This window comes from Phascolarctos cinereus, unplaced genomic scaffold (assembly GCF_003287225.1).
Source record: "Phascolarctos cinereus isolate Bilbo 61053 unplaced genomic scaffold, phaCin_HiC Scaffold_9;HRSCAF=440, whole genome shotgun sequence".
NCBI classification, from domain to species: domain Eukaryota; kingdom Metazoa; phylum Chordata; class Mammalia; order Diprotodontia; family Phascolarctidae; genus Phascolarctos; species Phascolarctos cinereus.
Window position 1 is genome coordinate 257618635 of NW_027556402.1, and position 26377 is coordinate 257645011.

General features: G+C 52.9%; 2 protein-coding genes and 1 long non-coding RNA gene across 6 annotated transcripts in view; 1 reads left to right on the forward strand and 2 right to left on the reverse strand.

The window, feature by feature from the left end:
* Positions 1 to 860: 860 nt before the first annotated feature.
* On the forward strand, positions 861 to 16403 carry SYT12 (synaptotagmin 12). Its single transcript, XM_020968331.2, has 6 exons — positions 861 to 944; positions 2029 to 2421; positions 9916 to 10131; positions 10900 to 11020; positions 14367 to 14500; positions 15941 to 16403. The coding sequence occupies exons 2-6, from the start codon at positions 2035 to 2037 to the stop codon at positions 16112 to 16114; spliced, it is 1032 nt and encodes a 343-aa protein (XP_020823990.2). The 5' UTR covers positions 861 to 944; positions 2029 to 2034; the 3' UTR covers positions 16115 to 16403.
* On the reverse strand, positions 4559 to 9974 carry LOC110195571 (uncharacterized). 2 transcript variants are annotated; one of them, XR_013483784.1, is made up of 3 exons: positions 9827 to 9974; positions 6395 to 6486; positions 4559 to 4728 (listed from the first exon to the last, which is right to left on the reverse strand). It is a non-coding gene; the product is annotated as an uncharacterized LOC110195571 (long non-coding RNA). The 2 variants fall into 2 exon arrangements; XR_013483783.1 differs by having other exon boundaries at positions 9814 to 9974.
* LOC144455114 (uncharacterized) overlaps positions 14480 to 26377 on the reverse strand; it is a 65727-nt gene continuing 53829 nt past the window's right edge. The window contains exons 3-5 of one of the 3 annotated variants that reach the window (XM_078148112.1): positions 16607 to 16706; positions 15341 to 15488; positions 14480 to 14614 (exon numbers count right to left, since the gene is read on the reverse strand). In XM_078148112.1, coding sequence (XP_078004238.1) covers positions 15406 to 15488; positions 16607 to 16706 — 183 coding nt within the window. In that variant the 3' untranslated portion in view covers positions 14480 to 14614; positions 15341 to 15405. Of the gene's footprint in view, positions 14615 to 15329; positions 15489 to 16352; positions 16707 to 26377 lie in introns of those variants that run through there. The other 2 variants (XM_078148113.1, XM_078148111.1) reach the window with 2 other exon arrangements.

Here is a 26377-nt window from a genome sequence, read left to right on the forward strand (position 1 = left end):
TTCTAGCAAGGACAGATTAGGCATGGTTTGGTATTCTGTGCCTCTACAGAGGTCTCTCTCCTCTGGGTCAGAATCCTTCTCTTTGAGTCTCCAGGATATTCTTGAGCTTCTGGTCCCTCCTGGAAGTTTTGGGGGTCATGGGATCCTGGGAAGATCCCCAGCCTTCCCCTGAACTGTCTGAAATCTACTCCTCCTGATCTCAGCCACCTTGGCCCTCTCTCCCCCGCAGTGCCCTGAGAAGCTTCAGCTGGGGGCCTTTTGGACAGGTCTAGTGGACACTTGTACAGCCACATCCACGTTTGGGGCAGAACTCTCTCATCTCCTCACTGTGCCTAGAGACTGCTCCCACGCCCAACTTGTCCCCAGGCTGCTGAGGCCTTCAATTCTTGGTAGGCTAGGATTGGGATAATTGGGATAGTGTTTTTCCGTCCTTGTCAGATCTTTAGAATATGAGATTGTCTTTCTTCACCTAATTCTCACCTTCCACTGTTCCACCAGCTGCAAGGAAGAAGGCACAAAAGGGCAATAAAGTTGGTGAAGTAAGGTGAGATCAGATTTTGATGTGACTCAGAGGCTTAGGCAAATACAGGAAGTCTGATCTGTCTGGTCTGGGGGGGGGGCTCCCAAAACACCTGCGTGCATGAATGTGTATCCCCCATTAGAATGTGAGCTTGGACCATGTGATTAATGCTTTCTGATGGGCGGGCACCCCAGGGTTCTACTAACAGCAACTGCCTGGTTCTTTCCCAGTTATTAAGAGTCCTCCTGGCTGGGAGATTGGGATCTACGTCACCGGGGCCCTCGCCTTGCTGGGGGTTGCTGCTGTGAACCTCTGGAAGCTCTGCAAATCGGGCAGCTTCCCCATCCCATCTCCATTCCCAAACTACGACTACCGGTACCTGCAGAAGAAGTACGGTGTAACCTACTTGGAAGCTAGGCAGAAGGTGAGGGCGGGGACAGCCTCCCTGGGGGTGGGGAGAAGCCTGGAGAGGCCCAGCCTCTGTGTCAAGGTCAGTCCCACATTCTGGGACAGTAGGCACTCATGCTCTTGGTGGGACTCCACAAAGGTCTCCTTGCCCCTAAATCTCTCTGCCCTAACCTTACCTGAGGCGACACCATTAGCTCCTTTGAGTGAGGCAGCAGAAAGCACCTGCTTTGACCATGAAGACTGATTTGATTTGTGAATATTCAATGCTGACAGCTCTGGGGAGGTTGGGCAGCAAGCTCAGGAGCCTCCTCCTTTGAGGAACGTCTCCCTGCCTCGGTTTATCCCCACTCCACTCCCCGCTCCCATTCAGCTGCCAAAGTGTCCTCCTGTGCTCGGGGAGCCCCAGCATCGCCCTTCGGCCTCCCTCGTTTGGCCCCAAGCCCTTCTGCCACAGCCGGGCCCTGTTCTAGCTGCCGGCTGGCCTCTTCCTTTTTCCCGCCCTTTCTCGCCCTCTATATGCCCTAGGATCCTATGTGCCCTACATGTGGCCTACCTGGGGCTCCCCCTCAGAACCCCCTCCATCTCCTGCCCCTGTGTTTTTGCACAGGCTGTTCTGCCCCATGGGATGCTCTGTCTCCTTGCCTCACCTCTGGGTGTCCCTAGCTACCTTTGCGATTCAGCTCAAATAGTGCCTCCTGCAGGAGGCCTTTCCTGGTCCTCTCCCCACCACCAGCTGCTAGGACCCTCCCTCTAAAGCTGTCTTAGATGCACTCACTTAGTTACATGCTACTCCCTGATTAGAATGTAAGCTCCTTGAGGGCAGGGGCTGCTTTTTGGCAGAGCTGGGGTTCCAAGCAGCATTTGCTCATTTGTTTGGTGACTGATCTGACCCCACTCCCAGAAGGCAGGCTTTGTCCCTCCCCCCTCCCTGGCCCCCCAGGTCTTATCTCCTCTGGGGCCTAGCACAGGGCTGGGCATATAGGAGGTGCTTAATAAATGCTTGCCAGATTGAATTGGGCAATCACTCCCTGGCTTTGGGCTCTGCTTCCTTCCCTCTTCTTCCCTCCACGTGATGGGTGTCCTTTCCCTTCGGTCCTCAGAGAACTATGGCCTGCAGCAGCCAGAAGGCCGACGAGCAGGGGTCTCCCAGCCGCAAGGGCAGCCTGAAGACGGATGATGCTTTTGAGAGCGTCAGTGAGCTGGGCCCCCTGGAGGTGACGAACCGGGAGATGGACCTCCCCCCCTACGGGACCCTCAAGAAGTCCCTGTCTGCAGATTCGATCAATTCCATCTCCTCTGTGAACAACAACTTCGGCCATGACTTTGTGCTGGGCCAGGTGGAGGTGACCATACAATACGAGCTGAGAAAGCGCATGCTGCGTGTGGTGGTGCTCCAGGGCAAGGACCTCCTGGAGAAGGAGGACCCTGCCTTCGACTCCTGCTTCCTGCGCATCAGCCTGGTGCCCGAGGAGCAGATCGTGGGCATCTCCCGGGTAAGTCTGCCTTCCTGGCATGAGGCGGGCAGCCTCTGGGCTCTGGGGAGGCTGGCATGGGGCAGCAGCAAGAGTCTGGGGTTTGAGTCCTAGGCCCTACCCTTAGCAGTGACCTGGGCTAAATATCTGCTCTGAGCCTGTGTTTTCATCAGTAAAATGGGGACAATCACAATCTTTGTACAACCTACCTCATGTGGTTGACGGGTGCCCGGGGGGATGGGCATGGATGGATTGCAATCTGCATCACTGGAGAGAACACACACACTGGGACATGTCCACTGGAGGAGTGGCCCCTCACAGGGCTCTGATGAGGGTCCCGTGAAAGAGTCTCCTGCCCACCTGAAAGGGCCACAGAAACGGCAGCTCCAGTAAGGATGGCCTGGGGGCAAAGAGGGTCAGGGCTGGGAAGGCCCTTAGAACAGAGAATGTCAGGGCTGGGAGGGCCCTGAGAACACAGAAAGTCACCTTGGAACATAGCATGTCAACTCTAGGAGGACCCTTAGAACAGAGAATGTCATCCTAGAACACAGAATGTCAGGGCTGGGAGGACCTTCAGAACACAGAATGTCATCCAAGAACACAGAATAGGCTGGGAAGACCTTCAGAACACAGAATGTCAGGGCTGGGAGGGCCCTGAGAACATAGAAAGTCACCTTAGAACATAGCATGTCAACTCTAGGAGGACCCTTAGAACAGAGAATGTCATCCTAGAACACAGAATGTCAGGGCTGGGAGGGCCTTCAGAACACAGAAAGTCATCCTAGAACACAGAATATCAAGGCTGGGAGGGCCCTTAGAACAGAGAATGTCAGGGCTGGGAGGACCTTCAGAACAGAGAATGTCAGGGCTGGAAGGGCCCTTAGAACACAGAATGTCAGGGCTGGGAGGGCCCTGAGAACATAGAAAGTCACCTTAGAACATAGCATGTCAACTCTAGGAGGACCCTTAGAACAGAGAATGTCATCCTAGAACACAGAATGTCAGGTCTGGGAGGACCTTTAGAACACAGAATTTCATCCTAGAACACAGACTGTCAGGGCTGGGAGGGCCCTGAGGAGATAGAAAGTCACTTTAGAACAAAGCATTTCAACTCTGGGAGGGCCCTTGGAACAGAGAATGTCATCCTAGAACACAGAATATCAGGGCTAGGGGGGCCCTGAAGACATAGAAAGTCACCTTAGAACATACCATAACAGAGCTGGGAGGGCTCTTAGAACACAGAATGTCACCTCGGAACACAGGTGTCAGAGGTGAGAGGGACCTTAGAACACAGAATGTCACTTTAGAACAGAGACTGTCAAGGCTGGGAGGACCGCTGAACATATAGTGTTGCCTTAACATAATGAGTGTCAGAGGTGGGAAGGACCTTAGAACAGAGAATGTTACCTTAGAACATATCATGTCAGGCTTGGGAGGGGCCTTAGAACACAAAATATCAGGGCTGTGAGAGCTCTTAGAACACACAATGTCACCTTCAAACCCAAGTGTTAAGAGGTGGGAAGGACCTTAGAACACAGAATGTCAGAACCAGGAGGGGATCTTAGAACACAAGACTGCAGGCTGTTAAGAGCTGGGAAGCACTGAAAACACAGAGTCTAGTATGTCAGGACTGAAAGGGACTGGAGCAGATCATCTGATCCGACCTCCTTAGTCTCTGGAGGAAGAAGCCAAGACCCTGAAAGGGAAATGAAGTTTGCCTAGGTGCAGGTTGGGGAGGATAGGACCCCCAAGGGATGGGCAGGGGGCAAGGAGGACATCCCACTGCCCCCGCCATTTTGCCCATGGAGGGTCCTGACCATCTCCCTCCTCCCCACTCATGTCCACAGGTGGCCGGCACCCCCCAGGGTCTCCCTAGGGGTAGGACTCTGGTCCCCTCCCCCACCCCGCCCGATCCCACAGGAAGGACCGGATGTCCCCTGACCCTTTCGGTCCCAGTCACTCCTCCTCGTGCGTGGTTTGGCACCAGTTCCAAAGACAGCTTCTGTGGCTCTGTGGCTCAGATCCAGGCCAGGGAAGGCCCCCCAGGAGGGAGCTGACATTGGCCTTGCAAATCTGAGCAGGGTGGGCACTGGCAGCCCCAGGGAGTGTGTGCGTGGTCGGCGTCCTCCTCTGCTGCGTGGTCCTGGCCCTAGGGACGGAGAGCAGAGACAGGCACAGGGCAGGCGCTACTACGCAGAGGCCCCTCGTTCAGTCAGCCAGCCAGAAGCCAGACCTCTTCTCAGCCCAGCGACTGCTGGCTGGGGGCCCAGGGCTGTGGGAAGAAAGGGTGAAGGACATTTTCCTCTGTCCAGGAGGCTCGCTGGCTACCTGAGGAGAAAGACCATGCCCAAAAGCGTAAGGAAAAGTACAGGTCAGCGTTAATTATGAAGTTCACATTTCCACAGCACAGATGAGGCAGATGAGGCTTTAGGAGGCAGAGACTCGGTGGCCAGCGCTGAGGAGAACGCGGTGGCCAGGCGTGTCCCAGAGCCCTCTGGACACCCCCGTGGGCGCTCTCCCTCTCCATGTTACCCGCAGATACTTCTTTCTGTACACATTTTAGATGGTGAGGCACAACACCTAGCACACAGTAGGAGTTTAAACATTAAACAGTCCAGCCTTCACCCAGAAGCTTATGATCTCGTGGGAATGCAGTGGGGGGCGCACCACAGTGTCCAGAGCGCTAGGCCTGGAGCCAGGAAGCCCTGAGTTCAAATCCAGCCCCAGACAGTGACTAGTGGTGTGAGGCTGGGCAAATCACTTCCCCTCAGTTTCCCTAACTATAAGATGTAGATAATAATAGCACCACACAGGGGCGTTGTGAAGATGAGATAATATTCGTAAAGCACACAGCACAGTGCCTGGCACGTGGCAAGTGCTACATAAATGCTAGTTATTCTTATTATAGGAAAGTAGAATTACAAGTTGAATATGGTCAGGACCAAGGAGAGGTCCTGTCAGTGCTGTGAGTGATGAATCTGAGGAGGGCAGGCTCACTCTGAGCTATGGGAGAATCAGGGAGAGATGATAAAAAATGAGCGTGGGGCTCAGGAGCATCGCCAGGCAGAGGTTACCCCAGGCGTCAGCAAGGGGAAGAAAATAGAGTCCCACCACTGGAAGCCAGGGCACTTGAGAAGGAGTGATGTCGGTCTTAGGGCTGGAAGGGAGGAAACTGAGGCCCCAGAGAAGTTATGGGACTGGCCAAAGGTCACCCAGCTCAGCCTTAAGTAGGAGAGAACCAGGGTTTTGATTCCCGCCCAAATGCTAGGCTATCTGATGAATCATTAGACTGTGAACTTCTTCAGGGAAAGGGCTGTTTGTGTCTCTTTAACATTGCTAGCACTTTGCAGAAGGTGCTGAATACATGCTTTCTGACATGAGCGCCTGTCAGAGGACTGCCAGACACCAGCAGGGCACATGCCCTCATTTCCTTTTTGAATGCTGTCTAGACTCATAGACTAAGGCAACTCACAGGGACAGCTCAGCCAGATTTCAAGTCTCTGATGCTCTTCTGGCAGACAGGAAGGGAGGTGAGGACAGAGCAGCAGGGGGTGGGGATTGGGAATGGGAACGAAAGAAGGTCAATGGGGCCCATCAGTCCCTCCTGGGCGTCAGGACTGGGTGGAGGCCTCCAAGGCCCTTTCCAGCTGGTGAACAGGTCCCCAGGGGAGTGCCCAAGGGATCGGACCTTGGGGCCAGTCCGCTGAACGGTTTACTGGATCACCTAGATGACCCCAAAGTTTTCAGATGCCCTTCGCTGGAGGGGCTGGCTGACAATGGTCCTAGGAGGGGATCAGGAGGAGGAAGGGGAGGCCCAGGAAGCTCCTTGATCTTGGGTGGGCCAAGAAAGAAGCCACGTGTGGCACAGGGATAGGGGAGACTCAGCCTCAGAGGCCAGCTCCAGCCCTTTCTGGCCACGGCACCACCAGGGTCAAGCCCCTTCCCTTCTCATTTTTCTCAGTTTCTATAGACACGTGTGCAAATATGTACTTACCTGGTATCCTGCGATGGCTTCCATTGAGAAGGGGAGGGGAAGGAGAAGGTCGCTTCGTGTTCACCCACCAAGTTCTGCTTCACAGAGAGAGGCTGTAAGGGAGGAAGACAGAGCAGCTGAGACACCCAGAGATTCCCAGAAGGAAGTTCCAAGAGGGTAGCCAGCAGCGAAAGGCATAGCCCAGGCTAGTTATGCACAAGGAATGGGTCTAGAGCCAGGAGGGGCAGCGAAGCTGGCCTCATACGTGTGTGTTGCTGAGACCCGCCACCGGAATATGGGACTGGGCGTACAACAGTACTGGGAGGTGGTCATTGTGGACTCCTAGGAGGAAGTCCAGGGATCCTAGAAAGTAAGCTCCCTGAGGACAGGGGCTTTGGGATTTGTCCTCAGCTGTGCGCGGCACATAGCAGGTGCTGTCATTTCTTGTTTAATTGAATGAAATCAAAGCAGAGGGAGGAAATAAGGTGTTTAAAGTTAACTGTCTAGGCTAAAGGTCCCTCCACATTGCCTTTGCTACTCTGCCCAATTTCAGCTCCAAGGAACAAGATGCCCCGGGGCCAAGCGCCCTTTGGTGTTCTCTTCCATCCTTTTGTGTGTTGTTTCCCCTTCAGACTGTAAGCTTCTTGAGGGCAGGGGCTGCCTAGAACGTGTTGTTGTTGTTGTAAGGCAGCTAGGTGGTGCTGTAGTGGAAAGAGTTATCAGACCTGGAACCCAAAAGACTCATCTTCCTGAGTTCAAATCTAGTCTCAAGACTTCCCAGCTGTGTGACCTTGGGCAAGTCACTTCCCCCTGTTTGCCTCAGTTCCTCATCTATAAAATGATCTGGAGAAGGAAATGGCAAATCACTCCAGGATCTTTACCAAGAAAATCCCCAGTATTCAGCACAGTGCCTGGCACATAGCAGGTATTTAATAATTCATTAATAGTTCATTGGATTGGAAGATCAGTGGAGTCAGATATAGGAGTGATTATGTCATTGGAGTAGACTGTGGACTGCCTGGCTGGAGGGAGGAATAAGATGATGTATTCAGGGATCAGATGATAAATCTGAGACAGTCAGGCTACAGTTGCGATAGGCCAATCAATATTGTGGGGGAAGGGCTGCCATTGTCTGGATTTCTGCCCCAAACAGAGAAGCTAATAATTTTATGGTTTGGCTTCATGATAATTTCATCCTTCAAAAGCAGAAAAACCAACCAGGGAATTCTGGATCTGATTTCAGAGAAGTTGCTAGGATGAAAAGGCTTAGAACAAGCCTTGAGGGAAAATGACCCCTTCCTCCCAGCTGAGTCAGAAGAGAGGAAAATGGAGCAAAGTTTGACAGGTACCCGGGTTCAGGGACAGGCTCAGAGGAAGGATAGGTAGGACCCCATGGCCAGTTCTTTACAGAGGAAGTCACGCCAGGAAGGAGGGAAGATTCTCTTCTCGAGACACTACAAGAAAATTCTAATGAGAAAGAAAGAGGGTGTTGTCTGAAGAGACTGGTGTGGATGCACAGGAGGCTCTCTAAAAGTGTGTCCAAAAGAGGGAAGCCAGAGCAGAGGGTGAAAGTCTAAGTGTGGCCCAGGAACAAAGGCTCTGGATGAACAGAGGATGGCCAGCAAAGTCCAAACACGAAGGAGAAGTTAGTAAAGCTCTCTTGGAGAGAAGAGGAGACCCAACAAAGCAAGAGGACTGCAGCTCACAATAGAGAGGAACTGCGCTTAACAAAACGCTTTTCATTCATTCATTCATTCCTTCCTTCATTCCTTCCATTCTATCTGAGTCAAACTGGATGAGGCTGAGACAGCCGAAGGGAATCCCATGATCTGGGTCTGCATGGAGCTCGACCTAGTTGTCAACGTGTCCCTTGTCCTCATGGGACGGCCTGGGTGACAGCCATCAGCTGCAGAGTGTCCAGAAGAGGCAGCCTGGATGGGGAAGGGCTGGGAGGTGAGAAGACTCAGGGCAGACATCATGTCCACTCTGTGGGCTGTCTCCAAGCATCAGAAGAGCTGGGTGTGGAGACAGATTTGCCTTGTTCAGCTTGGCTCCAAAAGACAAGACTCAGGGCGAGGTGGGGGGAAGTAATTTTTGACTCTCACCAAGCTCTAGCTGAAACTTAGCATTTCCTCCAATTATTCAAAGACCTTCTTCCAAGAAGGGGTCCAGAACACAAGAGAGGTGAAGAAGCCCTGGTCTAGTCCTAGCAGAGTGGGCTGGCCACCATTCATCACCATGGTCCCACCTGAGGTTGTCTTGTACAGGGGCTGGGATAGCTGGGAACAGAGAGCAGGAGGGAAGGAGCTAATAAAGACTGGCCTCCATGCCCTTGCAGGGGGACCACAACAACTGCATCTATGTAACACTTTGCAATTCACCCTGCAATGGGGAAAGGTGTGGACATGTCAAAAATCTTCAACAGCTCCCTACAGCCGGCAGCGGAGGAATGTCCAAAGGGCAGTTCCTGGCAATCAAGGCTCTCCTGATTTCTGTTAAGATCATCACCACCATCTATCTATCTATCTATCCATCCATCCATCCATCCAGCGACCTCTTTGCCACCTTGCAGTCAACCCTGACTCTTCTCTCTCCCTCGCCCTTTATATCCAATCAGTCAGTCCACCCTCCGTATCTCTCGTCCACCGTCTATTCTCCATTGGCATCACAGCCACCCTCGTTCAAGCCCCCTCAACTCTGGTCTTCTCTGAACTCTGAATCCCCCCAGACCCTAGCACAGTGCTCTGCACACCCCTCCCAGCCTCTTCTGGGTGGGTGGTGTGATTATGATGAAAGACACTGACAAAGGCATCAGGTGTATTGAGGAAGCAGAATCTAACTAAAAGTAGGGAGCACAGGATTTAGCTCCTGAAGGGACCTTGTTTTTTTGCAGGTCAAGGCAGTCACCAAGCCTGAGTGAAGCACCTCCTATGTGCCAAGCTAAGGGCAGGATCTGACCTGAGAGAGATCATTCAATCTAACTCTTTTGTTTTGCAGCCTTTTTTTTTTTTCATTTTACCGAGCTTCTGGAAGAATAGTTTTATTTCCCTGGTGGTTTGCCTTGCCATTCCCTCACCTCTTCTCAGACAGGCTAGCCTTCCCCTGGCCACCAATCCCCTTCCTATTAGAATGTCAGGTCCTGGGGCAGGGGCAGTTCTGCTTTTGTATTGGTGCCAGGGCAGCTCCAAACCAGACCCTCAGCCTGCCATCCAGGATAACTGCTTCTCCCTACTCATCTGAGAAGCAACATGGTGTAAGCTTCCTACCATGGCAAGGCCCTTCAGTGCCCAGGGTCCCAAGTCCTCCTGTATGAGGAGGGGATGGGACTGGATCTCGATCCTACGACCTGTGCTTCTATTACCCAGTGAGTATTGGGCTTGGAGTTAGGGAGACCCAAGTTCAAATTCTACCTCTGACCCCTAGCCAACACAGAGCCCTACTTGAGTCACTAACACCTCAGAGTGTTGGTTTCTTCATCTGTAAAATGGGACTCCCAGGGCTGTGCCGGAGCTCACTTCTGCTTTCCTCCTGCCTCTCTGCAGATCCAGCGAACAGCATACTCCATTTTCTTTGATGAGAGGTTTTCCATCATGGTGGACCCCTGCATTCTGGAGGACAGCAGCTTGCGCTTTTCTGTCTATGGCATTGATGATGACGACCGCAATGTCATGACTGGCTCGGTTGACTTGAAGCTGTCTGTCCTCGAGCTGACCCAGCAGCCCTTCTGTGGCTGGCTCTACCTGCAGGATGTGAACAAGGTGAGAGGCTTTCCGATGGGCAGGCACTCCTGGGCCTCGGCGATGAGGGGGGTGAAGGTGGGTGCCCAACGGCCCAAGAACTGGGAACCTGAGTGCCCAGAATTAGTTTCCTCCCAGAGCTTCAAGGCTCAGCCTGGAAGAGCTACCTCCCAGATCATCCCCCACCATCCACAGAAGCCTGGGCGAGAGGGGGGGGCCCAAAATTTTGAAGCCATTGAGGAAGAAAGGGCCTATTTACAACACGTGAAATGCTGCTTTTTGCAGCCGGGTGACCCGCAGTTAGAGAACTGACTTCCAAAACCCGCTCCCAAATGCTCCTGAGCCGAGTGACCCCGGGCAAGTCAAATCACCTCGCTCAGACCCAGTCTCCTCATCAGTAAACAGGATAATAACAGCACCTCCTTCCCAGGGTTGCGAGGACCCAATGAATGCTCTGAAAGCCTCTATCAGCACCAGCTCTTCCTATCTACTCTCTAAAAGCAGACCACTAGACCTCTCTGTTGGTTAGCTGACATCACTGGCTAGAATCCTAAGTAATCAGACTGTGCTTCCTTAAGAACACACCTTGCCTCATTCATTCACCCAGGCTTTCCCCACCCTTGTCTGAGCCAGGCAGGATGCTGGGCTCTGGCTGCATATACTAGGCCCTGTGGGGCAAGCCCCACCTGAGGGCTGCCTGGAATGGGATCTCCTAGAGTGAAGCTCTGCACGGCCTTTGAAGATGAAGCCTGCCAGGCCCATTAGGATGCTCTGTGTGTTTGTTTCCAGGCTGACGATGTGGTGGGCGAAATCCTGCTCTCTCTCAGCTACCTGCCCACTGCGGAGCGACTCACTGTGGTGGTGGTGAAGGCCAAGAACCTCATCTGGACCAACGAGAAGGCGACCGCTGGTGAGTGCTTGGCTGCCCAAGGCAAAGCCTCCGCGTCAGGGGGAAGGCAGCAGCCTGCCTGGTCCTATCGAAGCAAAGGGTTAAGAGTCCACCTCTTTGGGGGCCAAAATGTAACAGTCTACTCAGAGGGTGGGCTAGGCAGCGGCCAGGCAGGGAAGGAGGCCCAATGCATTCACGCCACCTCCTGACCATCGAGGCTCTGTTCCTTGCTAAAGGGACAGGTTTCCTTAAGCAGCTGATGGAGGTTTCTTGAGTGACAAGAGCAGAGAGTGAAGTCACAGCTCTTAACAGCCCTGAACTTCACCCATTCCAGAGCAGCGGGGCTGGGCTGACCAACAGAGCCAAGTTGATTGCCTGACTGTTGGGTTTCCAAAGGGCTCTTTAGCTTCAGGAGGCACTTGGGGGAGCCTTCCAGTCCAGGGCTCACCCCCGACAGATGAGTCCCCCTCTCCTCACCATGCCATCACTTTCTAATCGGTCTCCCATCCTCAACTCCAAGCTCTTCTCTGTAGTTACTGGAAGGATTTTCCTGAGGCTTAGGTCCAGACACCCCCAGCCTTAACCACCCATCATCAATGTCTGCCTCTAGGATAGAATAGGATAAAACTCCTCAGTCTGGGGTATTCTCAGCCCTCCACTGAGGGATGTTTCCAGTCTTCTTCCCTACTGCTCCGCTGCGGTCACACTGGCCTGCCTGGTTTTTAGGTGGCCGAGTGGGGAGGGGGCTGGACTTGGGCATCAGGAAGCCTTGGGTTCAAATCTAGCCGCAGACTCTTACTTTGCTGTGTGACCTGAGGCCAGTCAAGCCACCTGTTTGCCTCTAGTTTTATCTTGGGTAAAATGGGGATGATAACAGCCCCTTCCCGCCCCCGGAGTGGTTGTGAGGATCGCTGGAGATAGAAAAGCTGGTTATTATTATAAATTACAAAATAGCCAGCTGCCCTCCCAGCACAGCTGGGGTCCCCACTTATCAACGGCGGGGGCTGAGGCCTGACAAACGTTTCCTGACTGAACTGGGAAACTGAGGCTCTGGGAGGTTGCCGGGATGGAAAGCTGCAGGGCCCGGCCCGAGGCCGAGGGGCTCTGCCCCCGCTCTCTGCCTTCCATCACGGCTGGGTCCACAGAGAAGCACCTACTACGTGCGCAGGAGCTCCCTCCCCTTCCCAGCTTTGTCTCCAAGCAACCTACCTGGCGGCCCCAGCAAAGGGAGGGAGGGGGGAAGAGGAAGATGCAGCTGGAATCCATGGGTCTGCCGCTCATTGGCCGGCTGAGGGCCTGGAGACAGCGTCCCAGCCAATAGAAATCCAGGCTGCCTGACAGCCGAGCCGGCTGTGCTCCCCCGCCCCCAGGTATTTCTGCGGAGCCGCAGCTCCGCGGGGAGCCTGCGCTGATGGGGAGGGGGCGCTGCGGCCAGGGCACGGACGCCCTGGGGCGTCCGAGGGGCCCTCCCTGCCCCCTCCCCCGGGGGCAGTCACGGTTCTCTGGGTCGGCTACTCGTCCTTATCTCATCCCGCTCTGAGACACAGCCTGTCCTGCTGAAGGCTCCACTCCGAGTCTGGGAGACCTGGGTTCAAATCCAGCATCAGACAGGGCAAGCGACCTGGGTAAAGGCTGGGCATGGCCATCGGTGGTCCCACGGAGGTCTCCCAGTTGGGCCATCAGTCTGCCTCGCTGGCCATCGTTTGCTCCAAGGATAGCCAGGCAGAGCCTCAGGGTCGTCCTCCGGTCCCTGCGTCCCCTCCTTCCTGTCCGGCCAGGCGCTGAGTCCACCCCATTCCGCGTCGGGTCCCCTCCGGCACCGGGGTTCTGGGCTGCAGCGGTCCCTCGGCCCGCCTCCCGGCGGGTGCTGCCCCTTCCAATCCCTCCTCTCACGGCAGCCACGGTGACCTTCCTGAAGGCCAGGTCGGCCCCGTGCTGCCTCCGGCCTAAGATGCACGCTGAAAGCCCCCTGTGCAGGCGCGTCTCCCATCCCCGCCCCTCCCAAGGGCCACCCTCCTGCTTCCGACCTTCCTCTGCGAAGGCTGCTCCCCCTGCCTCGCCTGCCGGCACCCAGTGTGCATTCCTCCGCTGCCCTGGCCATCCGGCCAAAGTCCAAGGCAGAACCAACTCAGGGTTCGTCTTGGGGTTTCCAGCACATGGCGAGACGCTGGGCATCAGACAGGTGCTTTAATCAATGACCGTCCAACGGGGCTCTCAGGGAGGCTGGAGGCAGGGAAGTCCCTAGTGGTGTACACTGGCTGGTCCTAAGGGTTGGCATACAGGACTGGAACTGAGCAGGCTGCGTGACCTTGGCCAGGTCATTTTCCTTCTCTGCTGGTCACTTCCAAGAGGGAGTTGGGCTAGCTCAGGTCAGGTCCTTGCCTACTCAGCCAGCCTGGGAGTCCAGCCCTAGAAATCACTCACAGCTAGAGAGCTTTCAGTTTACCCCAAGCCCTCTGCATAACCGAGTAGATGAGCACAGGAAAGACTGATTTAAGAAGGCTATTTGTCAATTAGGAGCCCACTAAGTCAGGTATGGGAACTCAGCCGGCTGAGACTGCCTCAGGACTTGGAGGTGGCCACAAGCCAGGGCAGGGGAGGAGGAGAATGAATGAATGAATGAATGAATGAATGAATGAATGAATGAATGAAAGAATGAATGAAAACAAGTGGAGGCCTGTTCTGGTTGCCCGTGCTAGCTATTATCTGAAACTATCTTCCACCTATTCGGTATATATCTTGCAGGTAGCTGGTTTACATGGTGTTGCTCCCACTAGACTGTGAGCTCCTTGAGGGCAGGGCCTGTTTTTGCCTGGCCTTGCATCTCCAGAGCTCAGCACAGTGCCTGGCACACAGCAGGTGTTTTAAGAGATGCTTGTGGACTGAGTGACTGAATGATGGCAGGATGGTAATGCTGCTAATTGAGCCCACAGTAGAAGGCGGAAGGTGAAGGCAGCGCCCACGCCCCTGGTAGCAGGAGGTCACGGTGACGCTCCTGAGGACTAGAAGCACCAGAGAGGAACAACCCTGGGGAATCTGGCTGCTGGGGGCTTTGCTGGAGGGGCCGCTGGAGCCGCTGAGGTGAGGCGAGGGTAGCAGAGTGGAGAGGGAGCCGGCCTCGTGGCTTCCAGACTTGCCCAGGAGACCCCCAGGCCACCGGATAAGGCTACAAACAGCAGGAAAGGTGCCAGCTTATACTGGTAGAGGGAAACCTGCTGGAGCTCAAAGGGCAGCAGGGGGTGGGGCGGGAGGACCGGCCCTCAGACCAAGCGGGGAGCTGGCATCCTGGAAATGGAGGGCAAGGGGCGGCCACAGCAGGCGGGAGGGTGGAGGCCTCGCCTGGACTTTCTGCTGCTTCCCCACACAGACCCCTTTGTCAAGGTATACCTGCTGCAGGACGGGAAGAAGATAAGCAAGAAGAAGACGGGCGTGAAGAAGGACGACCCCAATCCCGTGTTCAACGAGGCCGTGATCTTCTCCGTCCCGGCCATCGTGCTCCAGGTGAGGGGTTGGGGCTGGGAGCACAGGGCCAGGAGGCCTCCACAGCGACTGAGCGGCTCATGCTGGGGCCTGCCCTCCTCACGCTTGCTGTCTACTGGCAGGAGCGAACACAAGCTAGGTCCATTGGGGAAGAGCAGAGAGAGGTATTGGGCGAGGCCCCTAACGATGAGGGGACTCGCACGATGACCATGTCAGAGGGCTAGCCTCCAGAAAGGTGATTTTTGTGGGGCTGTGAACTCCACAGGGCACTCCCTGGAGGTCTGCTCAGGGCCACCCTTACGTGGCTTTCTGATGCCCCTGGGACTGAGGGTCACCGTGAGGGAGAGAACTAGTCCAGGGCAGGTGTATGTTCTATGGCTAAGGGCCTAGACATTTCAGGCTTTCCCCCTGTTCGTTCCTGTCCCCACCCATGGCTTGGTAGGGTGGGAAGCTTCCTCCCTGCAGCCCACAGCCTTTCGGCCTTCCGTCCCTCTGTTCACTGGCCACTGGCAGGGTGTACCCTGTGGCTAACTCATCTCAGGCACCAGGGCAGAGCAGAGATGGGCCTTCCAAGCTGGAGCCTCAGCTTTCTTGGGGTTCCCGGATCTCTCTGTTTAGGCCTCTGCCCTCATGCCCAGGGCTCTGGCCTATTTCCCTACCTCCCCAGTTTGTCCTCCCGCCCCACTGAGAGGCTTCTCTCAAAGCCCCCAAATCAGAGGAAGGCAGAGCTCTGTGGGTCTGAGCTTCAGTCTGGGTACCCCCTCAGACACTCCCTACCCCCCCCCCAGCCTCTCCTGCTCAGGCCAGCTCTCTCCCTCAGCTCCTGCCTTCATCCCTGCCTCCCACACACCTGTAATTCACCTTTCTGCCTTCTTGCCCGTCAGTGGCTAGGCAACGGGACTTCCATCAGGGTCGGCTGCGCTGCCTCAGAAGTCCCACGAGGGGGCGCGCTGGTGGCAGCCAGGGGGCCACGCACACCTCCATTTGGGTCGGTACCATCTTCCTCGTCCTGTAGGGAACACGGGAATGGAGGCGAAAGGAAAGAAAAAAGCGAAATGTCCTTCTCTACAGTCCCTGTTCCCGACACGCACCCGAGGAGCCATGACGGCCATGCCGTCGGGGAGAGGAGAGCCCTAGTGAGCCCAAGGGGGAACGAGAGAGGGGCTCCTTGGGCTCGGGAAAGGAAGGAAGGAAGGAAGGAAGGAAGGAAGGAAGGAAGGAAGGAAGGAAGGAAGGAAGGAAGGAAGGAAGGAAGGAAGGAAGGAAAGAAGGAAGGAAGGAAGGAAAGAAGAAAGGAAGAAAGGAAGACAGGCAGGAAGGAAGGAAGGCAGGAAGGAAGGCTCTTTTGGTCTGGGAGGCTGGGTCATCCCTGCCTGAGTGGGGAAGGGGTGGGGCGAGGCCCATGCCCATTCCTGGACTCTGGGCAATCATCCTGCTCTCCCCTGTCCCCTCCCCTACCAGGACCTGTCTCTGAGAGTGACAGTGGCCGAGTGCGGCAGCGATGGGCGGACCGACAACATCGGCCATGTCATCATTGGCCCACTGTCCGGTGGCATGGGCATCACCCACTGGAACCAGATGCTGGCCACCCTGCGCAAGCCTGTGTCCATGTGGCACCCTGTCCGGCGAATCTAGGAGTCCCCAGATGCTGAAGCTGGGGGCCATGTGCCGGTGGCCCCTGCCTGGGACCCTCCACCCCCCCCCGGGTTCCAGCGCAGACTCTGCTCTCTCCATGCTCTTCTCCCCACATTCCCAGCTGCAAAGGGGAACATGGCTCCACCCATAGACTATGCCTTCTCTGCCCTGCCTCCCTCCCCTGGGCTCCCCACCCTCCCTGCAACTAGGACTTACCTGGTTACCATCATTGCCTATTTCAAGAGAAGAAGGAGGTCTCCACAGGCATGTACCAGAGATGGCCTCTCCCGCTGGCCTTGGGCACAAGCTCAGCCTTCAGAAGGCTGGAGGAGGTGCCAAGGCTGAGCTGGCCAGTGAGGGGCCAGGCCACAGGCAATGTCGCCGCAAGCCCCAGATGGGCTTTTCTTGGAGTCCTGGCTGAAATGAACTTGGCTCTCTGAGCCCATCTAGCTAGTAGCCCCAAGGGGAGGAAGGAGAAGTCTAGAGTCCTACCTTCTCCAGAATCCTCCTGGGGGGATGCTTTCGTCTTCATGGGCTCCACCACACTTGCTTTCTTTGAGGACAGGTCCTGCTTCAGCCAGATGCCTGTGCTCTAGACCAGATGGAGAAAACCCAAGAATTAACAGATCTCACTCCCATTGCTATCCTGCTCCAGAAGTTTGCAAGATGCTTTGCTCAAAGCCACCGTGGGACAAAGGACATACAGGTCATATTATCCCCATTTTACAGATAGGGAAACAGGCTCAGAGATGAGGAGGGGCTTACAAGGTTACATGACAAGGAAACAGAATACTCTGCCTCGTGGTTGGGGAGACCAATTGGATAATCAGGAGCAAGCCCTACTGTGTGCTCAGTGCCAGTGCCAAGAGGTGTGGGGGAGGCCAAAGAGGAAATGACTTCTAGGGGTGCTCACAGCTCCAGCTGGAGATACACAATGTATGAGATCCCAAACACCATAAGGAACTGGACAGACTACGAATGCTACAAGGATAAAGAAGAGAAAGGTCGGTGTAGACAGAATTGCTCAAGGAAGACTTCCTGGAGGTGGGGGGAAATTTCCCACTTCCCTGTAGAAAGGGCAGATAATCCAGGCCACGGAATGGTAGATTTGTGCAGGGAAGGAATGGGCTACGATATCTGGAAAGTGTGTGTTCTGGTGACTGGCTCTGTGTGCATGGTAGGTTCTTGTTGGTATGGACAGGGACAGTTATAGGAGGGATCTTGGGGGAAAATAGCCCTTCCCAGCTGAGGACAATGGGCCTTCGGAAGTAGCTCCTGGTTATGTTAAAAGTAAAGAAGCCCTAAGGAAAGCCAGTCAAAAAAATGCTGGATCCTCAGCCCCGTTCTCAACCTTTGAGCAGCTGATTGGATCAGTCAGACTCTGCAAAGAACCCTAGGGGATCTTAGGTATTGGACCACTCCAAGAAACTACCTATAACAGTCTTAGGTGTGCATGGTAGACATCAGAGAATATGGAATATTGGAGGGACCTTAGAGCAGAGAACATGGGATGTCAGAGCTAGAAGAGTCCAGTGCCATCCAACCCCTTTATTTACAGAGCACAGAACTGCTGCCCAATCTAAGACTGGTCCATTCAGATCTCTATGAAGAGCCCCAGAAAGGGCAGCTACTCTTACTATTAGTAATTAGCAGTGGTCAGGGCCTGAGTAAGGAGGGGACCCTCCTAACTCAAGTTCTGGCTGTTTCAGACCATACTGGCTCCACAAACCTGGTCACCCCATCCCCGCCCCAGATCAGTCACGATTCCCTAGCTGGAAGCCCTCAAAGATCCTGGGGCCTTCTGAATTCCTTTCTGATTGACGTTTCCAAGTCTTCCCCTTAGCCCAGCTTGGGTGTATCATTCCCCCAAAAAAACCACACACAACCCCCCCAATTAAAATAACTACCATCTAAAAACAGCCACATTATGTGACTCAAAAACAAACAAAAAAACTGGAAGCAATACCACAACCAACATTTCAGGATGGCTCCGAGCAGCCTCCCCAGCCAAGCCCAATCTTAGTAATTCAGGACGCTGATGATGGAGGCTGATTTTACCTGAGCGGCCCTACTTTCATATGAGTTGGGCTGGTGAAGTGGGCCGGGAGAGGGCAAAAAAGGGGAGCTTGAGAAAAGACAATTTCCTGGGTGCCCCTGGGGAAATGATTTCATCTTTCTGGGTTTCCAAAGGAGGGAATTAGAATTGATGATCTGGAAGGTCCCTCCCAGAGCTAATGATCTATGACTAAGTCACTTTGGGATGGTCACTTAACTTTTCCAGATCTGCCAAATGGGGGAGCTGGGTAAGTTGAGAGACTCTGGAGCAGTCTAGCCTTATGGGGCTCTGGGAGCCTTGATCACAGCTTGAGGAGCTAGCCCTCATTTTGTCCAGGAGGAAACTGAGGCCCAGGTGATCAAAAGACCTGTCCAGGATCACCCAGCTGGATGGCGGCAGGACTGGCTACTTAACGGAAAATCAGAGGGTTGGTCCCTCCCAGCTCTCCAGACAGTTTGATTCTATGGTGAATGGTGATGGAGGTAGGGACCCGTCGGGAAAGAGAGGGCAAATAGGATCCGAAGAGGGATTTTGCATCTTTGGGAAGAAACAACTTCCAAGGCCCTCAGAAGGCCCCTTTACCTAGGCTGGCCCAGCTTTGGGCGCCCAGATGCGGGAGCACCTCCAGCAGTAGAGTTCAGGTAGAAACCTGGCAGCCTGAAGCCAGCCCTCTGATGTGCTGATGACAAAGGATCCTCCTCTGGTCCTCAGAGCTCCTTCTCAGGGAGCTGACCAAGCTCACCTGGCCTCCACAGCAATCGTTCAGCACTGGAAAGCTGGCCAAACCACAGTCCTTTAAAAAAAGACTTCTGCTCTGCTGACTGAGGAGAGCGTTTCCGGGATGGTGGCTGTTTGGCCGGCAGAGGCTGCGGCCCTGACAGGCAGATGTGGCCAGCACGGCTCCTGGTCCCCCCAGGTATTTGGAGAGCTCTCGGGGCCTGACCCAGCTTCTGGAGCCTTCTTGTGTGTTTGTGCTTGTTTGTTTCCCCCTAAAGCAGTGAAGGCTCATTACCCAGAAGGCTTTTTACTCATTTCCATATATACAGATGCTTTATAATCTACACTTTCCTTGAGACAGTTCCTGGAGGACACAGGGGGTTCAGGGGTTGTTATGCCTACTTTACAGACGAGGAAAAGGGCTTAGAGGGATGGTACCGAGGCCCCCACAGTTACAAATCAAGTAAGTGGCAAAGCCTGGACTTGAACCCAGGACCTCCAACTCTAAGACATTATCCCTGATTGTCCCAGATAGCAAACAACTTAATTTAGGTACTTCCTAAGCTACAAAGGGAGCCTGGACTGTTCTCAGCTGGGGGGAGGAGTCGAGGCAGGTGAGGAAGGTGCTCACCCCAGCTGGCTGACTGGTCCTTCTTTTAACAACTACTTCTTGGTAACTCGGTGCTAAGCTCTTTTGCTACTGAAGGACACCAAATGGTATGAGCAGCCCTCCAGATGAGACACCCAAGAGAAAAGTCCTTGCTGCCTCAGCCTAGTTGCAGCTCTGGCATAAAGGAAGCACTTCCTGTCGGTGAGAGCCCGTCATCCTTGGCCCGGGCACCTTGGCTGGAGGCTGCGAGAGTCTCCAGTTGGGTAATCTGATGATTGTCCACCCTGTTCCCTGATGCCCTAGATGGTCCTTTCCACCTTGCAGCCCCTCAGGGTTTGAGGGAAGGGCTGAAGTGTTCCCCCAACATTCTACCCAGTGGGCAGGAGAGAGCAGCATCTCCTAACCTACCAGCTCCAAAGAGCAGAGTTAACCCCTATTGTTGTTGTTGTTTTTAACTGCATGAAATGTAACAAATGTGTGTAACAAACGTGTGTAACAAATGTGCTGAGGTATCAGTGATCTAACTTCCCCTACAAAAAAAATAAAGCAGCTGGAGAAAAAAATGCTCTCGGGTGGTCATCTGTGTGTCCATGCCAGCCCCTGTGGGTCCTGGGTCTTTGGAAATCGAACTTGGACAGGACAGGAGATTCCCACTGCCCAGGTAAGTGGGTGTCAGGAAATAAAAGACCTGTCAGAAAGGTGGAGAGAAGAAGCCACTGAAATTAAGGATGGAGGAAAGCGGTAGCCTCTGAGAGCATCCCTAAGATGGGGCCATGGAGAGCAGGAGGAGCTATCCAAAATGCGGAGCAGGAGACCAAAGGGAAGGGAATCTGTTCACTGCTCTGAGATTCTGGGACTCAATGACTCAATCGAGCAGTAAACATTTATTAAATGCTTACCACGGACCAGGACCAGGCACCCGTGCTAAGTACTAGAATTACAAAGAGAGGCCAAGTCCCTGCCTTCAAGGAGCTCACAATCTAATTCGGGAAAACAAGGAGCAAACAAACAGGTGTGTGCTCCATGCAGGATGCAATACTTAACAGAGCACTGGAGGTCAGAGAAGGCTTCCAAGGCAGAAGGGGAGATTTTAGCTGGGACTCCAAAGGAAGCCAGGGAGGGCAGGAGTTGGAGCAAAGAAGGCAGATCATTCAGGCCTGGGGACGATGGAGGGTCTCTGGGCCCGAGTCACTGGACGAAGACTATGTGTGGGGGAGGAAGTTATAAGGAGACTGGAAAGGTGGGAGGGGCAGATGACAAAAGGCTTTGAATGCCAAACTGAGCCCTCTGGAGGCCATAGGGAGCCTTGGGAGGTTAAGGAGGAGGGGGGATGGCATGATTAGAGCTGTGCTTTAGGAAAATCACTGTGGAGGATGGACTGGAGTGAGGAGAGAGTGGAGACACGTGTACCCCCAGCTGGTAGGTGATGAGGGCCTACCCAGAAGAATCTCAGGTCAGGAACTGGGTGAATTCAGAAGGGCCAAAAGTTATCAAGAAGCATCTTGCTGACCACTATCTCCAACACCAGTGGGGTAAAAGAAGGCTCTAAAATCATTCTCTACTGGACGTTTTCCTGGCTATGCTAGAACCCTTCTACCTTGTTCCGTCCTCCAAACACTCAGGGAAGGAGGGAAGCCTGTGACTTTACAGGAGAGCAAACCATGGCCCCAGGATTTGTCAAGCCACTTGCTGAAGGCCATCTCAGCAAGTTCAGGGCAGAGATAGGGAGGCCAGTGGGGTGGCAGAAAGGGAGGCAGAAGCTGGAGTCCGAGGACCAGAGTTTGAATCCTGACCTCTCTACTTTCTGTAAAATGACAAGATGACCTCTGAGCTCCTGTCCATCTCTAAGTCTGAGACCCGCCCGAGGCCTCCAGTTTGGAAGATGTGGGGCCTTTTTTCCCCCTTCCTTCCCAGCCTCTTCTAGTTCCCTTTTGTCCATCACTTCATGCAGAGCAGAGAGCACTGGGTCTGCAAGACCTATACTTACTAGCTTCCTGACCCAAGTCATGTTATTTCCCGTCTGTAAAATGGGGATAACAGTATCAGCCTAACAAGCTCAAATGAAATAATGTCTGCAAGGCTTCAAGTGCCTTTCCATGAACATCAGCTGTTTGCTGACGACGGTTCCCGTTCCTCGCCCCATCGGGGCCATAAAGGGCCCGCTGTGCCCGTGAACTCCTCAGCTCCCTCCTTCTCCCTCCCTTCTTCCTCTCTCTCTCCCTGTCTCCGTCTCCTCTCCTCAGCCCCTGCCCTGCTGTATCCGGTGCATCTCAGAGCGCAGGCAGCGCGTCTTTGCCCCGTCTCCCAGCTCAGCCTCACCACTTGCCTGGTTACCCTGAAGAGCTGGTGCTGTCTTGGCTACGTAGGCTGGGCCTGGAGCCTTCTGGCCCCATCTGGCCATCCTCAATATGTTCTGGCTCCCAATTTCCTTCAAGAGGAAAGCTCCCCTGCCTGGCATTTAAGGTTCTCGACATGGCAGCCCCCTTCTTCCTCGCCTGCCTTCTCATGTTATATGTTTATGCTGACTAGGCTTTGGCCACACTGCCATCTTTGCCATCACACATGCAATGCTGTGTCCCAGATTGGCCTCCTGGAGTCCCCCACTTCCTTCAGGGCCCATCTCCTGGAGGAGGCCTTGCTCGGTCCTTGGCCCACACCCTGGCACCCATACAGGGAGACTGGAAGGTGCCAGCAGGTCCAACAATCTAAGTCACTGGCTCCCTCCTCCCTTAGGGGCAGAGACCCCCAACCTGTCTTTGTACCCTCCTCTCTCCAGCAGTGGATGCCTCAGCATCACAGCCAATCACCCAGAATGTCTAGAGTGAACTTTGCTGAGCTCTGGAGATGCACAGAAAGGCAGACACAGGGTCCCTGCCCTCATGGAGCTCCCATCCCACCAGCCAGCGGTCAACAAAGGCTTGTTTGGGGGTCATGTCCCTGTCCACCAGCCTTTGCTGGCGCTGGGATGGGCCCCTCTTCCCACCCCATTCTCGAAACCTGGGAAATGCCCTCAAAAGTCCCTCATAGCTTGGGCATCCTACACCAAGCACTGGGCGCTAGGACATAGCCCGTGGAACCCTGGAGCACATGGTCGCCGCCTCCATGCTATCAGACTGAGCACCTGAAGGTTTGCAGAGTGCTTTTCAGAATTCCAGAAGAGCTGGCCCTGTGTCTGTGGAGAAGCAGGCTGCCAACTGCCCCACGCCTTGAGCAAAAATCTAAAACTTGTTCCAGGCAATTATTTGATCATTATTTGATCAAGCTATCCAATGAGAAACTAAACGAAGTGACCACCTCTCCCCAGGACTGCACAAAAAGTCAGGCGGAAGCCCACAGGCCATAAGCAAAGGCACTATCTGTTTGGGACATACTGAATTTAAGATGCCTGTCGGATATCCAACTCAAAATGTCCAATACATGTGAGACTAGGGGCCAGCAGAGGTTAAGGGTAGATCTGAGTGTCCTCTGCAGAGAGATGGCCATTCAATCCACGGGAGCTGATGAGACCCCCAAGTAAAGCAGGCTGGAGGGAGAGGAGAAGAGGGCTCGGGATAGAGCTCTGGGACCACCATGGTGAACGGAATCCAGCAAAGGAGACTGAGAAGGAGTGGCCAGACAGGAAGGAGTAGGGCCTCGCTGAGGTTATAGAATGTAAATCTGTTGTGGACCCAGTCAGAACGGTTGTGATTTTCTCCACTTTCATCCAGGAGCAGGAGCGCAGGAGCAAAAGCAGTGGATGGCGGGAGTGATCCAACATAGAGGCTTGGCTGGGTACAACTGGTAAAATGATAGGGGACAAGGGGCTCAAGAAAGGAAGACTGTCAAGTTGAACTGGTTCACCCAGGGGTCCGGATGGGGAAAAGAAGAAAGAGTGGCTAGTGCAAGGTCAAGGGTCTGACCATTTTGGTACACAGCTGAGGTGTGGTGGAGGATGAGGTCATGAGAAATGAGTATACTGAGGAGCTGGAAAGGCTGGACATTGGAGGAAGTATCACTGTATAGGCTGAAGTCCCCTGATACAGGGCAGGAGGTGGGGCACTGGACTCAGTAAGGAAGGAAGAGCAGTGTCCTGGGGTCTACAGACAACAACTAAGGGGATTTTAATTGGCTGGTAGATGTGGACTGTCCGGACTTCAAAGGAGAAGAGGTTCTGGGATGACGGCAGGAGGAGAAGCCTCCAAGTGGCAGTGGGGAGCCCAGAGTGTTCTGACTCCCCCCACCCCAACCAAGAGTCCATCAACGCCAAAAGTGCCTCGGGAAGAGAGCCTGGTCCTGGCACAGTCTGGGAGCCAAAGCTGACGAGATGAGTTAACCAAGAAGTCAATGACCACTCTACAGAATTACTATAGATTTAGAAATAACCAAAAATCCAACCTAAAAGGAGAGAATAATTCCATGACAACTATCAGCAGACTCAAAGGAAAAAATGGATTTTCCACCAGGATGACATGAATACCCAGGAGAAATGAAACAAGATCAAAATAAATAAATTAAACTTATAGAGGAAAGAAATGGAAGGAGATAAATAGCTTAGAACAGAAAGCTGCAAGCTTCTCCCAACTAACTCCCTAATTCCATTCTTATGAAAATGGACCAAACCAAAATCTAGAAGTTCAGGAGACAACAAGAAATAGTAGAACAAAATCGAAAGATGGACAAAGAAGGAGAAAATGTAAGATATCTGCTAAGAAAAACAACTGACCTGAAAACACATGGGGAAGGGGAGGTTCCCTGTTGTGCTGTGGACTGTCAGAGAAAGGTCATGTAGTGAATGCAAAGACTGTAAGGAGGCACCAGGAAACTAGTAATGGCTCTGTCAAGGTGTGGGAGGCATTTCAATTCAATTCCACCAAAACCTCCCACTGCCCTACTTTGTAGCAAGGCCCTAGGCTGGGTGCTGGAGACACAGACCCTGCCTTCCAGGAGCTTCTGTTCTATGAGGCAGGAAGGGTCTGGCGGTGGGGCTGGGGAAGGGGGAGCCTCATCAGCACAACCAGAGGGCTTGATTCACAGACCTTGGAGAGGAAGGAAAGGCAGCTCTGGAGGTCTACACCGGAGGACCAGGCAAAGACAGACAAAACTCTAACTGCTAGGAGTCTCAGTGCGACCTGTGGGCCTCAGAGAGGAGATGCACCACAGCCTTCCTCAGCTCACCTCTGGCCTGCTGCAGCCTCCTCCACTTCCAGGTTCTCCCTTTCCAATTCTTCCTCCCCATAGCTTTCTGACCCTTCTAAAGCACAGTCCTAACAACCCTGGCCCTAGGCCCCAGGTACTCTGGCGATTCCCTACTGCCTCTGAAATAAAATGCTAACTCCTTGGAATCTTCTGCAGGCTGATGGCACTTCATTGGGCCCCCTCACACCCCTACCCTGTATTCAGTCTGGCTGGCCTGCTGCAGTTCCCCACCATCTCCCACCACCAGGACTAGACCCCAGCTGGCTGGAATCCTCTCTCACACTTTTGTCTCTTGAAACTCAGAGCTCTTTTCTTTATTTTTAAAAATTTCTCCTCTTAATAGAATTTTTTCCCCCTCAATTACATGTAAAAATAGTTTTCAACATTCATTTTTATAAGACTTTGAGTTTGAAATTTTTTTCTCCCTCCTTCCTGCCCCTCTTCCCGCCTCAAGAAGGCAAGTAATCTGATATAGGTCATAAATGTACAATCATATTAAACATATTTCCACATCAGTCATGTTGTGAAAGAAGAATCAGAACAAAAGGGAAAAGTCACAAGAAAGAAAAAAAAATAGCAAATAGTATACTTCCTAAGCTAATTTACTTATTCCATGCCATACCAATCAAACTACCAAAAAATTATTTTATAGAGCTAGAAAAAATAATAACAAGATTCATTTGGAAGAACAAAAGGTCCAGAATATCAAGGAACTAATGAAAAGGAATGTAGGGGAAAGTGGCCTAGTCATTCCAGATCTTAAATTGCATTATAAAGCAGCAATCATCAAAACTGCCTGGTACTGGCTAAGAAATAGAGTGGTGGATCAGTGGAATAGGCTAGGTATGCAAGACACAGTAGTCAATGACAATAGTAATCTATTGTTTGATAAACCCAAAGACCCCAGCTCCTGGGAAAAGAACTCTCTATTTGACAAAAACTGCTGGGAAGACTGGAAAAGAGTATGGCAGAAACTAGGCATAGACCAGAATCTTACACCATATACCAAAACAATGTCAAAATGGGGTCATGATTTAGATATAAAGTTGATACTATAAGCAAACTGTGAGAGCAAGGAATAGTTCACCTGTCAGATTTATGGAGAACAGAAGAATTCATGACCAAACAAGAGATAAAGAACATTATGAAATGCAAAATGGATAATTTTGATTACATTAAATTGAAAGGTTTTTGCACAAACAAAGCCAATGCAACCAAGATTAGAAGGAAAGTAGAAAACTGGGAAAGAAATTTTACAACCAGTGTCTCTGACAAGGGCCTCATTTCTTTTTTTTTTTTCTGGCGAGGCAATGGAGTAAAGTGACTTGCCCAGGGTCACACAGCTAGTAAGTGTCGAGTGTCTGAGGCAAGATTTGAACTCAGGTCTTCCTGAATCCAGGGCCGATTCTCTATTCACTGTACCATTTAGTTCCCAAAGGACTTAATTTCTAAAATATATAAAGAATTAAGTCAACTTTATAAGAATACAAGTCATTCCCCAATTGATAAATGGTCAAAGGATATGGACAGGCAGTTCTCAGAGGAAGAAATTAAAGCTATCTATAATCATTCAAAAAAATGCTCTAAATCACTATTGATTAGAGAAATGCAAATCAAAACAACTCTGAGGTACCACCTCACACCTATCAGATTGGCCAACATGACAAAACAGGAAAATGATAAATGCTGGAGAAGATGTGAAAAG

Bases quoted from the DNA above. Each gene is read 5' to 3' on its own strand.
- SYT12 (XM_020968331.2), top strand. From the start codon at position 2,035: ATGGCCTGCAGCAGCCAGAAGGCCGACGAGCAGGGGTCTCCCAGCCGC. The intron at 2,422-9,915 runs GTAAGTCTGCCT...GCCTCTCTGCAG, and splicing joins AGATCGTGGGCATCTCCCGG to ATCCAGCGAACAGCATACTC. The intron at 11,021-14,366 runs GTGAGTGCTTGG...TTCCCCACACAG, and splicing joins CAACGAGAAGGCGACCGCTG to ACCCCTTTGTCAAGGTATAC.